The sequence below is a fragment of the Penicillium psychrosexuale genome, assembly GCF_028828465.1.
Source record: "Penicillium psychrosexuale strain IBT 29551 chromosome Unknown utg000001l, whole genome shotgun sequence".
NCBI classification, from domain to species: domain Eukaryota; kingdom Fungi; phylum Ascomycota; class Eurotiomycetes; order Eurotiales; family Aspergillaceae; genus Penicillium; species Penicillium psychrosexuale.
Window position 1 is genome coordinate 1,847,154 of NW_026643186.1, and position 14,970 is coordinate 1,862,123.

Below are 14,970 nucleotides of genomic sequence, written 5' to 3' on the forward strand. Positions count from 1 at the left end.
TCAGTTCATGGGTGACAAGATGGGTTGGTTGCAATGTCATAAGACTGAATAGAAGTTATGTATTTTGTGAAGGAGTTGTGGATTGTTGACAAGGAAACATCCCAAGGTCGCCCCGGATATAGCCACACGTAACATCCAAGACGACACGACCTTTCAAAGACACAAGCTATCAACTCAGTATATTTTGTTGTCATTGTGTTTTTTTTCTTGAAAAGTGTCCCCAAGAGTCTGTGTGCCGGCACGTGACTGAGCGATTTCCCTGTCAGCGGCCTATCTCAGTTCAGACAACTTTTCTCAGCAATATCTAAAAGCACACATAATGCAACTATTCTCTTGGCCTCGATCACATCTTCTAGAGATCGGCGACCAAGATTGGTGCCCATCGTGGCTTCATCGGCACGAGCAACTGGTTCTCACCCAACTGTGGAATCTTCGAGCTCCCGGGTGGAGCCATGGAAATCTTGCGAAACAGGCTTGTGCAGTGTTCAAAGAGCATCTGAAAGATCTTTCCTCTTACACAGTTTTGGACATATGTGCCGGTGCCGGTGGGCCTACCCCAGTCCTGGAATCGGAGCTCAATAAAGAGCTCGAATCCGAGGGTAAGGGCCCTGTTCATTTTGTGTTGAGCGATCTTTACCCCCATATTGAAGAGTGGGAGCGAATCTCGAAGAAGCAGCAGAACGTCACTTATATCGAGAGTGCGGTGGATGCTCGAGCTGTTCCTCGATTTGCAGAAAGTTCGAAAAAGGAGTGTCGGATCTTCAACATTTGTTTCCACCACTTCGGAGATGAAGATGCAGCAGGAATACTGAAGAGCGCAATTGAGACCGCCGATTCGTTTATGCAAGTTATCAATCTATTAACACTAACTTGTTCTATAAGCTAATCCGATCCCCTTCAGCATATTCGAAATCACATCACGCGATCTTTGGACTTGTCTATGTTCGCCTTTGGTCTTCTTTTGGACTTTCTTTGTAACTCTTGTTTGGTACTGGGATTCGCCAGTCCATCTCTTTTTCACATTTATTCTGCCCGTAGCGCCTCTGACTATCTTCGTTGATGGGCTTATATCCTGCCTACGAACTCGCACCACGAAGGAAACCTGGCAACTGCTGAATCAGCCAGATCTTGATCTCACCAACTGGACCTTCCACAGTGGACAAAAGACTGTTCAATTTCCTTTCATCACTTTGTATTACCATGTCGGCATCAAATCATAACAGGGAAAGGGCTATGTTCATCTAGCTTGTTTTATATGTTTGCCTGCATATCTGTCTGATAATGCAGGTCTTTATTCCTATATATGGCTTGATATAACCCCAAATTTCGTCTTCTATTCCGCCCTCTTTTTTAATTGTCCGCCTATGTCATAATTTGGTAATGGAGCTATATATACCTGTGATGATGCCCTATATACCAAAACGGGAGCGGCCTTGATGACTGCATTTCTATGCCGTTATCGAGAAACTATCTAGTTCCTAAAACAAGACCGGAGCTTCAATTACCCTCCTCTTCCTTCTCTTCCAACTCACCATTCTCTTTCATTCAACTATATCTCATCTCAACTCTCTTCCTTCTTTTCTTATCAAGTCCCCCACTCCACGGTTCAGTATGAGCACCAACATAGCGCGCGAGTCAGGTCTCCATACTCTCCCAGTTGAACTGGTGGCGGAAATTGTCAAGTTTACCGAGTCTCCTGATCTATGCGCTCTTCGACTCACCTGCCGAGCGATTTATCAGAGCAGCCTTCGCCAGTTTGCACACACTTTTGTACACACATTGAGGACCGATCTTTCACCGAATTCACTTACCCGGGTCGAGGAAGCAGCCAATGACGAGATGTTTCGTCCCTGTGTCCGCAAGCTAGAGATCGTCAGGGATTCAAAGGGCTGCCTAGGACCATTATCCCCTGATGCCACATCAAAAAGGATCTATATTCAAGCGTGGTGCGATGTGATAAAACGCCTGTCCAACTGCCGGTCTTTCGAGCTGCACAATTCAAGTTATACAACACCGTACGCGTACAGCCATGGCATCACGCTTGACGAAGCCACTGGTCTTGTTCTCAAAGCCATTGCTAATGAGAAGATTCCGATGGAATATTTCTCAATCAGCATTGTGAAAAACAGAACCAGAGTGTTTCAGGATAAGTTAACACAATTTGATATCGCCACTTTTGGTATCCCGGCCTTTTCCCACCTCAAGGAACTGTGCTTTGCAATCCCCGATGCCGAGACCAAGACTATACATTGGATGGCGAAAATGATCCAATGTGCCAAATCTCTCAAAAAGCTGACGATCATTTTCAACTGGAAGTGCGAATCAACTTTCCTTCTCTCCCAGCTTTCGTCGGCTGGGTGCTTGCCAGAACTACAAGAATTGACTTTCTCGCGAATGTCATTCGAATCTTCGGCTGCTTTGGGCATCTTCCTTTACAGTATTCAAGATTCTATTCGCCATGTGACATTTTCTTTTGTAGAACTGGAGCTTGGGGGCTGGCGGTCCATTCTCCGCAAGTTGGGTGGAGGCTCGTACCAGCTTGACAGTGTGATTCTGCATAGTGTACTTGAAGCGAATGAGTTTTTGAACTTTAGGAAGATTCCAGAATACTCCCTCGCGGAAAGTTCGCTAGACAAGAGACTATATCGTCCATTCCAATTTTGCTTTGTTAAAACGGAGCATACGGGCTTCAGCTACTCGGGTCCGGCTTTACAAAGGGTTTTACAGAGAGTGGCTGCCCTTGCAGAGCTGCCCTAGAGCGACTTAGACGGAGGTCACTCTATGTGTTTGTTATTCAGGTTTGGCTTTATATCAATGTGAATAATTACAGTCAAACAAACTATATCATTACCCCTTTGTTCTAGCCAATTATTGTAAGAGATATCTAGAGTAGAAAAAACTGCATCCCTAAGGCGCACAGCAACTCCCACACCTTCTTCTTCTTGTACTAGTGGCAGACATATACGATTGAAATGATTGTCTTATGGGAAGAGAAAGACAGAGGTCGGGATATAATCCTTTGCGAGGTCTTAAGGAGCTGTATGTATTTATTCGCTGAAGTTCCTGGTTTCCAGAGCAGGATGACTAAGCGGCCATATATCAGGTGGATATAAAAGCACTCTTGAGGCATAGATACCAACGCAGACACCTTCAACCACCTTCCATTCTCAGTAGTCACCCCATGGTGTTCTCCTATCTAGCACCCTACTACTCCCAGTGACGACTCTGCTCTCACACCTATTTCGCAGGCAGGGCTGTCGGTGCCCCTGCTGTCCCCGTTGCAGGGTCCCCTCTTCAATATAAAGGACTATGGACCTGCGTGTTTTGAGTAGTACTTGACCTCATAATCCGTATATTATTGGCTCGTGGCCGATTGGGCTGAATTTACTGCCAAGAAACCACGCTAGTCTCATTTGGACGAGCTGAATCGACCTCCTTGAGAACCCATCCAGGGATAAGACTCGTAGCCAAGTCTACTTGCATATTTTCACTACTGTATGCCGCTGCGACTGTGATTCCCGCTGAGCTTTAGCCTTTCAACTCTCACCTTCACTACGGACGTCGTTCTATTCTCCGAGATGCCCGACAATACCAACGACAATATCGAGGAAGGCATGCAGGTGTACCGACCGGGAGGATTTCACCCTGTTCATATCAACGACGTCTTCAAAGACCGGTGCAAGGTCCTGAATAAGATTGGATATGGTGTCTATTCGACAGTCTGGCTTGTCAGAGACCTACAGCCGGTACAGTGAGTAGAATCTTTTTAGAAAAAGGGAATAAATAGAGATAACACACCCAAACAGACCTGGCATTGAAAATGAGTTCCGAGCTCTGAAAGTGCTCAGCGCCGAGTGCTATGATGGCACGCAAGCCCCCATTTTCGAACGAGAGATCTTGACTCATCTCCGGAATGGGGACCGCAATCAGCTGGGTTACAACCACGTCTGCCATCTGCTAGATGACTTTGAGCACCACGGACCTAACGGAACTCACGTCTGCTTGGTTTTTGAGCTGATGGGCGAAACGCTACGGAGCTTCGGCGCTTGGTTCATCGAAAGTAGATTTCCGAACTCGGTGATGCGCAGGTTCACCATCCAACTCCTACTGGCGCTTGATTTTGCTTACGAACATCATGTTATTCACACAGGTATGATATGCTCTCTCATCCTTGGTCATTATGATATATGACATGCTAATATTTCTTGTCCACGATCAGATATAAAACCGGATAACATTTTCGTCAAGTTTAGGGATTTTTCCCTTTAGAATCTGGTTATCTGGCCGAGGTCGCCATTCCCAAACAGAATCGGTCCGAGGAACAGTACTCAGTCGTCCCCTCAATCCCCTTACGCCGCTATTACTTCAGCGAAACTGACAATACGCGCGTTGCTGAATTTGATATCGCCCTTGGAGACTGGGGCGTCTCCAGCTGAAGACCGACATCTCAGCGAGATATACAGCCTGTAGCGCTTCGATCTCCCGAAGTTCTGATACAGGCGCCGTGGGACGCGAGCACCGACTGGTGGAACCTCGGGTGTGTCGTATTCGAGGTCTTCCGGGCAGTTCGCATGTTCAGCGGATCGGCCCCGCCAGACGGCCATTATGAGCTCAAGTAACACTTACGAGAGATTGTGGATCTATTCGGGCCATTTCCTAAGGAGCTTTTAGGGAGAGGAAACAAGGACATTGTTCAGGACATATTTGATGATAATGGCCGGATCAAGAACTCGCTGCCAATGAATCGGCCGGGGCTGGCATCGGAAGCATTCCTGCCAGGTCTCGACCAAGGCGTCAGGGATGAGTTCGTCTCCTTTTTGCACGCGATGATGAAAATCAATCCTACTGATCGAATTTCCGCTGAGGACCTCTTGCGACACCCTTGGTTGGGTGCACTTCGGTAAAAGGAGTTCTTTTAGGCATCTGTTTTGATTTGATTTTGCTTTGTGGGTAAGCCTAATGCATAATCAAGACAGCCCTCCTGTACTTTGCATGAGCACTTGACAGGCACCGGAAGACACAAAAAAACGAAATGAATTATATGAAAATAGTGTTAACCGCGAATGCGGTGATTAAAAAGGCTGTTCTATGTTAATAATCTACAAGCAATGCCTAATATACATCTCAATTAAGCTTCAAAGCTTTGATGATCCGCGGGAAGATCGTCAAGGCATTCAGATTATCGATCTGACCCATCTCCACCGTGGTAAAGTTACCATTACCCTCGATCGCGGCTAATCCCGACGTTGCCTGGGAGACAGGAACATACGGATCTGCATGCGTTAGTGTTTCAGCGCTGTTACTGGCACTGCCCACTTACAGTCAGTTCCAGTTACAATCTGATCCACGCCAACAAAGCTCTTCAAAGCCGTCAACTGAATAGCAGAAGTCGAGGAAGCGGTATCAAAATAATACCCGGCGAGTTGCGCCAGGGATTCAACGACCGACAGCCCACCCAACCAGGAAAGGGAGGCCATGCCGGCGATTCGGGTGGCCAAGAATGGGATTGCACCACCACCGTGGGCAAAGATCATCTTGATGTCCGGATATTGTGCACGTTGACCAGTCAGCAGCAGGTTCTCAATGGCACGCACGGTGTCGAAAGGATACTCGGTCATCGGGATGGGCCAGCCCTGGGCGACGGATGTGCAGTCTGGAGAAGCTGGGTGAACAAACACGCTGGCATTGCGTTTGTGCAAGGCCGAGAAAACAGGGTCAAGGGATTTGTCACCCAAATACGTCCCATTGGCGTTGGTGTACAGCCCCACGCCAACAAACCCGAGGGTATCCAGGCAAAACTACGAATTCCAAGTTAGATTTGATCAGAAATTTACTAGGGGAAGAAAAGAAAGGTACCTTCAACTCCTCAACCGCCTCGCCGACGAAAGGGAGAGGGAGAAGGCAGAGGGCTCCAAGTCGAGTCGGATGAGTTCGAGTATACTTATGAAGCAGGAGGTTGACGCTGCGAGCTAAGGATTTGGCCTTTTTGGCATCTTTTAGGAAGAAGACGCCAGGGGCGCTGACACTGATTGTCGAATAATTAACTCCAAGGCTGTCCATGGTGCTAATGTGTGCATCCAATGTCCAATCTGGGACAGGGAAGCCATCTGTATACAAAGTACCATTCTTGACTGGGTAGCCTGCAGAGATCAATTCCTCCTTCCAAATCGACGGAACGACATGGGAATGAACATCGATCTTATAGTTCGAGCCGAGGGAATCACTGATGGCATGGCTGCTAGCTAGACATGCCAGGGGAATTGCTAGCAGGAGGTTCTGCAAAAGAGAAGGCATCAGGATCATTCGAACGTCGAGAAGTGTGTGTATTGTAAACAAAGTGAAACCAAAAAAGGCTATTCAGAGTAGATTAATTTTCTACAAGGATTATAACATCCCTTTTATTGCCCAGCCCAAGCAATCGGAAGGTGTAATTTCTTTTTAAAGTGCCAAGGTGATAAAGGTGGATCGTTCATTACTACTACTCCGTACTAGCAGATCCTGTAGAATATAACTGGTGATAACACCGAGATTAGCGCCTTTTTTCAAGCGCTTCACACTGGCATTCGCTCCCTGCAGTCTGCTTATCCACCGGGATAAAACGCCGGATCTATGCCTCAACATCCGCATGCAAGCCGGCCACGCAAGCACACATAGTAAATGCGGTAAATTACAACTTGATGCTCGCATGTGAAATACGCTAGAGCCTTTCCTAGTAGTAACTAGTCCAATCCTTAAGCGAAAGCAAGACGGGCGGAGCTTACGACAGCCTGTCTCTGTGATTAGATTAAATTAGTGTTTGGGGCCACCCGGAAGTATGATTTATGTCCGAAAGTATAAGCCCTAGATCCTTGGGTGCAAAAAGCCAATGCATACCTCGAAGGATCCCAGGGATAGAAATTATTTAATATGGGGCCTATTCTCTTTTCAAGGACATCAACATATTATGGAGACGCTCTTTCAGACGCGATCTGATGTAAGTGAAGGCTCAGAGGAAGAACAGTCTCCCAGAGCTTTCTCTAACTGTCTCTTTAGGTTGAGAACCGTGGGCCTATATTGCTGATCATCAACGGCACGGTGACGGGCCTCGCGGCACTCATTGTGGGTCTTCGCACAATTTCGAGGATCTTCATCGTGAAAATGTTTGGCCTAGACGACTGGATAATGACTGCGACGATTCTGGCAATTGTGAACGTGGTGGTTGCGGGACTTGGTACGCCTTCTACTCCTTATATGGTTATCCCGTCTCTTATATGTGAGTAGGAGTCAGGTATGGAACAGGAAAGCACAAATGGGATCTCGTTAAATCAGATGTGCTACCTTCGGCGAAGGTATAGGCAGAATGATAACTGTCATAACACAATTGGAAAGAAGAGGCTAACCAGTCTCAACAATATAGATTCGATACGTGACTCACATTATTTATACCTTAATCGGCGGTCTGATCAAAGTATCAATCTGTCTGCTATACCTACGCGTGTTCCCTAACATCCGAGTAATCTGCCTTGGAACCATCTCATTCGTCACGGTCGCCATTATCCTCGCAACGATATTCCAGTGCACCCCGGTCAATGCCGTCTTCGATGAACAGAAATATGAACATCATACTTGCTTTGCATCTATCCCATTTTGGTATGCGGGTGCCGCGCTTTCTCTGGTGACGGATATTTGGATTCTTCTCTTGCCACTGAGAACAGTTCTAGGTTTGTGGTCACCGATTCGCTCTAGCTATTACTCTAATCAATTCCAGGTCTTCATCTCAAAATTAGCAAGAAATTTGCCGTCGCTGCTTTGCTATCACTAGGGTCCTTGTATGTATAGGGCGTGATTTTATTTGATATGCATTAGTGCTAACTAGATAAAAGTGCGTGTATAGCCAGCATTGTGCGGATGGTCTACATTGTGAAATTATACCAAAGCTCAGACCCTTCCTGGGATACCTTCGGGATTTCTATTTCTTCGGGAATCGAGATAGCTGTCGCTATCATCGCTGCCAGCATCCCGGCAACCAATCCGATCATGAATAAGCTGTTTCCAAAGCTATTTCCAAGCAGCGCTGGCATCTCACCGTCAGCCAGTCGCCGAGGCTATCATCCAGGTAGTCGAATTGAAAGTACTTCACGCCGCTATCAAAGGGATAGCATTCCGCTCTCACGTTTCACAAGGAGAGAAGGAAGTGATACGGATGATGAGTCTACGAAAGCGATAGTGCATGCAAACTGACCATGATATGAAAAGCCTTGAAGGCAACCAGGAGAGAGAATAAGACTGTATTGTATCTATCGACAGGACTCGCTCGGGGAAAGAAGGGAAGAGGAAAGACTATGTTACTAAATCATGATATCGAGAAAAATATGTACATACGGGGCTCATCGAATGAGCCAGACCTAGGATATCTTGGTTCCCCTATCAACCTTACTTAGCCTTTTAAAAGGGCTGCTCAATCCAACAACGTCCAAATTGCCCAGTCTCTAAATCCGGTTGGGCGTGGAGTGGCAGTTTGCGCAAGCCGGCATCGTATCACCCGACAAGGCGATGATAATACAAGAGACAAAGGGGCATGTATTTCCGTCTATCCGAGGGATATCCACGAGTATTATGAAGAGTCTAGACAAGAAACTCGCATCCATAGCGTTTGTGCTGCATCTCCGTCGAATAGTGCGGGGTTGCTGAAGTGGTTTCATTGTCTGGGAATATTCATCGTAGACCCGGTCAAGATTGAATAATTGAAGCGAAGCGGAGCAATAGTTATTAGTTAAATCACAAGGTCTTAACTAGGTGTGTTGTCATATGACTATGGGGAATCATAGCGTTATGCACAAGTCCTAAAATGGCTAGCTCGTTAATTATGCACCAATCAAAATACATTTATACTATAGAGTTACCCCACATACTGCATTAGGCAATACCACATTCGGCAATACTGCATTAGGCATATAAATGCCAAGATCCATGTAACAACTCATGTAAATAAAGGAATTGGCGAGGGGTGCGGCTGAAGCTGAACGCGAAGCTACTTTATCGGCCAGGTACGGTAGTCCCGGGAAATGGTATTTAGATAGTACTGGTGGTTATAGGTGTAATGAGGTCAGTATGTTGTGGTCGGAGGACTGGACGGTGGCTGGTCACGAGATCTTTTAGCATATTTGGGGAATGGAATGCGTTTGCCAAGGCCGATGATGCTTTACCTCTTACCTCTCACTTCCTACTTATTCCCTCTCGTACACTCGGCCCACGCTTATACGTGATACGCCTGATTCGGGGGCCACAGAGCAGACAGGTCATCCAGTGAGTGAAGCCACAGCGATTATAGAATCATTTCCTTACTTTTTGTGCCTACAGTTACCTGCTGCCTCTCCCCCATGCCGTCTCCGGCAATGCTCCAGACATCCCCTGTCTACCGATTCACAATTAATACGACGTATATCGTGATGCCGTTATTAAGAGAGTCGAATTCCCGGGATCCCTACAATCATTACGGCCAAGCGTAAATTCGGAAATGGAATCCTTGTACAGACCTTATATGGCAAGAGACCGCCGAGATGGCTTGCTGGATATCTGACAATCCAGCCAGTCAAGCGTGTGAGCTGAAATGAACGAGCAAAATGGAACAGACCATTTGAATTTCCAGAGAAATTCAATCGCAAAATAGCCATGATCGATTCATCCACAACGCAATGCCGGAAAATACAAGAATACGGGCCGGCATTGAAAAGGTACGGGACAGAAAAAGGCCTCTACTACACCCAAAAAGCGGAAATTGCCTTCATTGTCCCCGCAGACAAAACGACCGGTAGGACGAGGTGGTCACATTATGCTTGGAGATTATGGAAACTGTTCGTCGGCCTGGCCAAAGAGAAATCCAGGGATAACCGGGATTGTCTCGCCCGCATCTGCTTGTTAACTATCCGCCCGCTATGAACTTCACATAGCGAAACTCCAATCTACTTTTACCTCAAGATGTGACACCACTGTGGAAGGGAACCGGATTACAGTATGATCCCGACCCTGCGTCCGCATTTTCTCCATAATTGACAGCACTTAGCCGTCGAAGTTAGGCTGCCTGAATCACCTGCACGGATGCCAAATGATGGCTCCACAACTCTGACCACACGCCTCGATCGGGTTTGCTCTTCATTGAGCAGATGGCCGAATTCCACTTGCATATCCACTAGCACGCAGGAGGTACAGGGGAAGTCTTAGTCTTAGCTATCATTCACGGGTTCGCCAATTCGGATGGTTATATTAAGTTGAGAAGTGAGGGCGACTTTCAAAATACCGGGTTGCTAGTCTACGGGGACGAGTACATCTTCACTTGAGGCTGCAACAACATCGGATCTATCGTCGGCGACCAACTTGGCAAAGTCAGATCATTCTGCGGCTATTCACTGCGTCTTACCGCGGGGGAAAAAAACTTGATCAAAATGTCATTGGAGATATGTCAGCTTGGCAAGCATAATGTTCTGTTCCTAAAATTTGTTTCATAGAGCCATCGAAGATCCCGAGATGAACAATCCTAAGTCCCGATAACCTCCGTATCAAAGAATTTAGTTGAGGCAAGTGTAGATTTTATTAGGCGAATATGGGGAATTCCAGTTCCTGCCTCCGTCGGCTTAAACATATAAGAGCTTGCAATTATGGGAAATAGATGAGCGAGCAACGTTTCGTATGTAGCAAATAACTCTCTATCAATGTAACGTATAAACGTGGCAACATAGCGATCCCGCATTTCATATCATCGGCCGGTCCTCTCTGTCCTCCAACTCTACTACCGCGTCATCATCCCTCCCTTCGAGGATATCCGACGGCTCCGATTGCCTAGGCATCGTGCGGTCACGCGGTCGGACCGGCCGGCGAGAGATCTTACCAGACACAAACGCAGCGGCAGTCTGGATGAGCCGCCACAAGCGGTCTTCCAGTGTTTCAGGGGCAGGGTTGTTCAGCTGCCCACCAAGCGCACTATATTGAGAAGAACTCGTTGCGGCCAGTGTATGTTCCTCGGCTTCGACCTTGAACTGATACTTCAAGCAGTCCTTGACGGTGACCAAGCCGATTAGTTTGCCGCGGTGCTCGACGAGAATGACTCGCGGGCCCATCTTCTTGAAGATCTCCATGACCGTTTCGAGAGGATGGCGCGGGTGAACGGTCAGCGGCGTGTGGTCGACATATCGCGAGAAATCCACGAAAGAAGCCCCCACACTCCTCTGAATTGCATCGAATGTATCTGATGACCGAGAGTGGTGTGAGACGGACGCCCTGCGTGCAACGGCTGCCTCGGCTGCATCTTTGGTGAACACGCACCGGGCATTTGGCGCGACCATTCCCTGGTTGCGGGCGCGGTCGATTGCGTATCGGAGTTCGGTTCGGCCGATGTATCCAACTAAGGTCTTGGAAGTGCGGTCCTCCACAACAGGGAAGCCTTGGAATTTGTTGTCGTTTAGGAGATGCTCTGCTTCGCGGACGGGGAAATCCGATGCTGGTACCGAGAGCGGGCCTGTGGTCATTGCATGTGATACGGGTACGTTGAAGACGTGGTCCTCCTTGTTGTCTAGGAATGGGAACCCGTTGAACCATATCATTCGATCGGCGATACCGCCACTGCCGAATCGATCGCCAACGGCTTTGGTGACGCCTACCACAATCTGTACAAGAACAGTCAGGATGATTGAATGAGATAATGCAATTTAGAATGAAGACTCACCATGGTCGGTAGAATGTAGGTTAGTGCACCAGTCAACTCGAACATGATGACCGTTACAGAAATGGTCAAATGCATGATTCCACTGAGGGCTGCCCCAGCTCCCAAGAACGCATATGTTCCCGGTGTAATACAAGGGACATCCGGATCACACGAGGCGAAGAATGCCGATTGGGGAAATGATTCATGTAATGCCTGTACCATGATTCCAATCATGCGGCCGAATGAAGCCCCGACAGCCATCGAAGGCACGAAGATACCGGCTGGCACCTTGCACCCGTAGGAAATAATAACCAACACAGTGCGAAGGACAGTTGCAATAGCTAGCGAGAAGACCATCGACCATCTGTTCTTGGACCTGCAATGAGTTAGTGGTGTTCTTTCATGCATATGGAGGCGAATAATCATACTCGCATAGTCCATGATAGTCATGGCCACCCTCGCACTCGCGGAATAAGATCTCCATCATTGCGGTCATGTTGATCTTCAGAAACATGTTGGGGTAGCACAGGACTGCAGTAAGTCCCGCGAGGACAACCGACTCGGTTATAGGCCACTGTGAGAGGTATTTCTTGCGGAACGCGGCCATTCGAAGGTTCCATTTCATTACAAATGCACCGTAAAGTCCACCGAAGACGCCAAGACCAATAAAGAAGATGAACTCAAAAAAGTGCCATGTGCGATCATATTCCACTTGGAACATGACCAATTGACCAGTCCGGAAAGGATTGACAGCCTAGAATGGATCAGGTGTGGTCCAGACTCAATTGACAATATGGGAAACGTACCGCTAGCACACTGGTTGCCACCAAGGCACAGAAATAGCTGCGCCAAAGGGTCTTGAGGGGGAAATAGTTTGCCATTTCCTATTGACTGTCAGCTTACATCCTATCAACTAGCGCACCATTGAACTCACCTCCAGGGAGAACAGCACGCCTCCAATCGGACTGCCAAAAGCGACAGCCACGCCAGCTGCCGCTGAGGCAGTCAAGATTTCTCTCGTCTTCGATGCATTTTGTTTGTATTTGCCGAAAAACCGTGATATCACGTTTCCGGTACACACAGCAAAATGCACGCTAGGCCCCTCTTTTCCTACAGACAAGCCCGACGCAATAGCTAGTGGAAGGGCAATTGACTTGATTAGAAGAGTCCATGCCCCTAGGAAGCCCTTCATGACGAAGCCGGCAATAATGCATTTGATCTCCGAGATACCAGAGCCTGCAGCGTACGGCGCAAATGATTTGACCAGGACTCCAGCGATAGATGAAAGTACCAACTGTCTTCCGAATTAGCCTATGAGTTCATGGTTTCTCGAGTACTAGCCGGGCACACGTCTTACCGCGCCAAAGAAATAGAAAACATAATTTAACAGCCACCACGAAGTCCAATTCTTCCACTCGGGGCAGCCTATTACAAGAATGTTAGTTTACAAGAAGCGCTGTAGAACCTCCTGAACATACCATTCTCGGCACCCCAGCAGCAGAAAGACTCATTGAGGTAGAATGCGGTAGTACAATGGCCCAGCTTAATATCAGAGAGCCATTCCGTGATGATATTGAGCACAGCCGAGTTTAATCCAATTGCCAAGCCCACAAGCGTAACAACAAGCCATGCCTGGCCTGCATCGTATGACTCGTACATTTTCCGTCTCCAGCCAAGGATGCCTTCCTGATCCCAGAACCCAGTGCCACTGCGCCGTTTCGCGCGTCGCCGTGACTGCTCATAGACTGCATCTTGGACCCAGTCTATTGTGGTAAAATCTTCATATCGCTTGATCCCACTGATCTCTTCTGGGATGGCGGGTGCTTCCTGGTTGTCGGAATCGCCTCGTCGATCGATGGGGGAGGGAATAGAACGACTGGGTGGCATTCGCGGGTTGCGCCGCTCTCTTGAAACTGAAAGGGACCTATTAAAGGTCGTGGAGGGGCGTGTAGAGGTCATAACATTGGTCGAGGAGGTAGGGTCAGCATAGTCGATTTAGAGTTGACTCGATGATCTGTCTATGTCCCCGATGGACGCCGCGCTCTTTGATATGAGAAAAGGAACTCTCGAATTCGAAGTCCGATCCCTCTGCGGTGCTTCTTTAATGCCCTATAAGCGACAATTCAGGGGACGAGGGTGAATGAAGCTCTTAAAAGTAGATGATGTGACAAAGCGAAGTCGCCAAGTACACATGAATCGATAACGGAGAGCCTCCTTAGATAACGCGGCCACGCGTTTCACTCTTCTCGACTCCACGCTCGCGCCCACTTGCTTCTACAACGGGAATATTTGACTAGAGCATGCTGCAAATTGTATAAATTTGTCCTGCCAATACTTTATCTCGCCAGAATCAATCACCATGGCTCCAAAGACTGTGGGAGAGCCCGATGAGATCACCGGACAGAGTGCACTTCCGAGTAAGTCCCAGACACAACTATTACTTTGGATTGACCAACACATTTCTATAGTTGCTCGAATTAAGAAGATTATTCAGTTGGACGAGGATATCGTACAATGCTCGAACAACGCGACCTTCGTCATCGCAATGGCTACCGTACGCCACACCCTCTACCTAAATACCTCGAGAACACCGACTAATGCTAGATCTAGGAGATGTTCATCCAATATCTTGCCGAGCAAGGGCACACCGTGGTCAAATCGGAGCGAAAACCACGCAAGACCGTCCAGTATAAAGATCTCGGTTGGTTACGCCTATGCCTCGGTTAGCAAGAGGTCGGACAGCATGCTAACGTACAATAGCTTCGGCGGTATCACACACCGACAATCTAGAGTTCCTTTCCGACGTGATTCCCAAGACTACGACTTACAGACAATTCAAGGAGAAGAAGGCGAAGGATGCGGCGAATCAAGGCGCCATAGAGAAGGGCCAGCGTACTCTCAACGGTACGGTTGCACCTCCGGCACCAGCAAATGGAACAGGTATGGGAGATGCCACCCCACAAAAAGAAGATTCAAAGACATCATCTCCGTCGGTTTCTCGGCCTATGGTCCCTGTGAGTGCGTTGATTGCGGACCGGGCAGTCGAGCCCATGGCAACCCATGACCATGATGTGGAAATGCAAGATTGATTGCGCTACATTGTCCCTTTTTCTTGAATCTTATTATTTGCATAGGAGTTTTCTGATGATGGGTTTCCCTGCGCATTGGTTTTGGTCGCATTGGGTCGGGTTAGATATAACAAAAAAGAAAATGTGATAATATACAATTGACGAGTCAAATTTCAGCAGAAACATGAATAATTAATCAATATCAATCCACAAAATACATTAGAT

The 14,970-nt window shown here is 47.7% G+C and overlaps 7 protein-coding genes across 7 annotated transcripts; 5 read left to right on the forward strand and 2 right to left on the reverse strand.

The window, feature by feature from the left end:
- Positions 1–319: 319 nt before the first annotated feature.
- On the forward strand, positions 320–1,220 carry N7518_000704 (uncharacterized protein; the record flags this gene model as incomplete). Its single annotated transcript, XM_057181632.1, has 2 exons — positions 320–843; positions 902–1,220. 2 exons carry the CDS (start codon positions 320–322, stop codon positions 1,218–1,220), a joined length of 843 nt encoding a protein of 280 aa, XP_057046982.1.
- Positions 1,221–1,611: 391 nt separating this feature from the next.
- N7518_000705 (uncharacterized protein) lies at positions 1,612–2,757 on the forward strand (the record flags this gene model as incomplete). The annotated part of the gene is made up of 1 exon (XM_057181633.1): positions 1,612–2,757. One exon carries the CDS (start codon positions 1,612–1,614, stop codon positions 2,755–2,757), a length of 1,146 nt encoding a protein of 381 aa, XP_057046983.1.
- Positions 2,758–3,578: 821 nt separating this feature from the next.
- N7518_000706 (uncharacterized protein) lies at positions 3,579–4,904 on the forward strand (the record flags this gene model as incomplete). The annotated part of the gene is made up of 5 exons (XM_057181634.1): positions 3,579–3,751; positions 3,807–4,150; positions 4,270–4,424; positions 4,464–4,565; positions 4,632–4,904. 5 exons carry the CDS (start codon positions 3,579–3,581, stop codon positions 4,902–4,904), a joined length of 1,047 nt encoding a protein of 348 aa, XP_057046984.1.
- Positions 4,905–5,124: 220 nt separating this feature from the next.
- N7518_000707 (amidohydrolase family protein) lies at positions 5,125–6,294 on the reverse strand (the record flags this gene model as incomplete). Its single annotated transcript, XM_057181635.1, has 3 exons — positions 5,125–5,273; positions 5,321–5,798; positions 5,857–6,294. 3 exons carry the CDS (start codon positions 6,292–6,294, stop codon positions 5,125–5,127), a joined length of 1,065 nt encoding a protein of 354 aa, XP_057046985.1.
- Positions 6,295–6,943: 649 nt separating this feature from the next.
- On the forward strand, positions 6,944–8,220 carry N7518_000708 (uncharacterized protein; the record flags this gene model as incomplete). Its single annotated transcript, XM_057181636.1, has 6 exons — positions 6,944–6,973; positions 7,033–7,210; positions 7,261–7,328; positions 7,397–7,700; positions 7,748–7,808; positions 7,863–8,220. 6 exons carry the CDS (start codon positions 6,944–6,946, stop codon positions 8,218–8,220), a joined length of 999 nt encoding a protein of 332 aa, XP_057046986.1.
- A 2,507-nt stretch (positions 8,221–10,727) lies between these two features.
- Positions 10,728–13,636, reverse strand: N7518_000709 (chloride channel protein; the record flags this gene model as incomplete). The annotated part of the gene is made up of 7 exons (XM_057181637.1): positions 10,728–11,639; positions 11,699–12,053; positions 12,106–12,431; positions 12,484–12,561; positions 12,612–12,971; positions 13,035–13,102; positions 13,156–13,636. 7 exons carry the CDS (start codon positions 13,634–13,636, stop codon positions 10,728–10,730), a joined length of 2,580 nt encoding a protein of 859 aa, XP_057046987.1.
- A 400-nt stretch (positions 13,637–14,036) lies between these two features.
- Positions 14,037–14,766, forward strand: N7518_000710 (histone-fold domain-containing protein; the record flags this gene model as incomplete). The annotated part of the gene is made up of 4 exons (XM_057181638.1): positions 14,037–14,094; positions 14,146–14,231; positions 14,288–14,378; positions 14,438–14,766. 4 exons carry the CDS (start codon positions 14,037–14,039, stop codon positions 14,764–14,766), a joined length of 564 nt encoding a protein of 187 aa, XP_057046988.1.
- Positions 14,767–14,970: the final 204 nt, after the last annotated feature.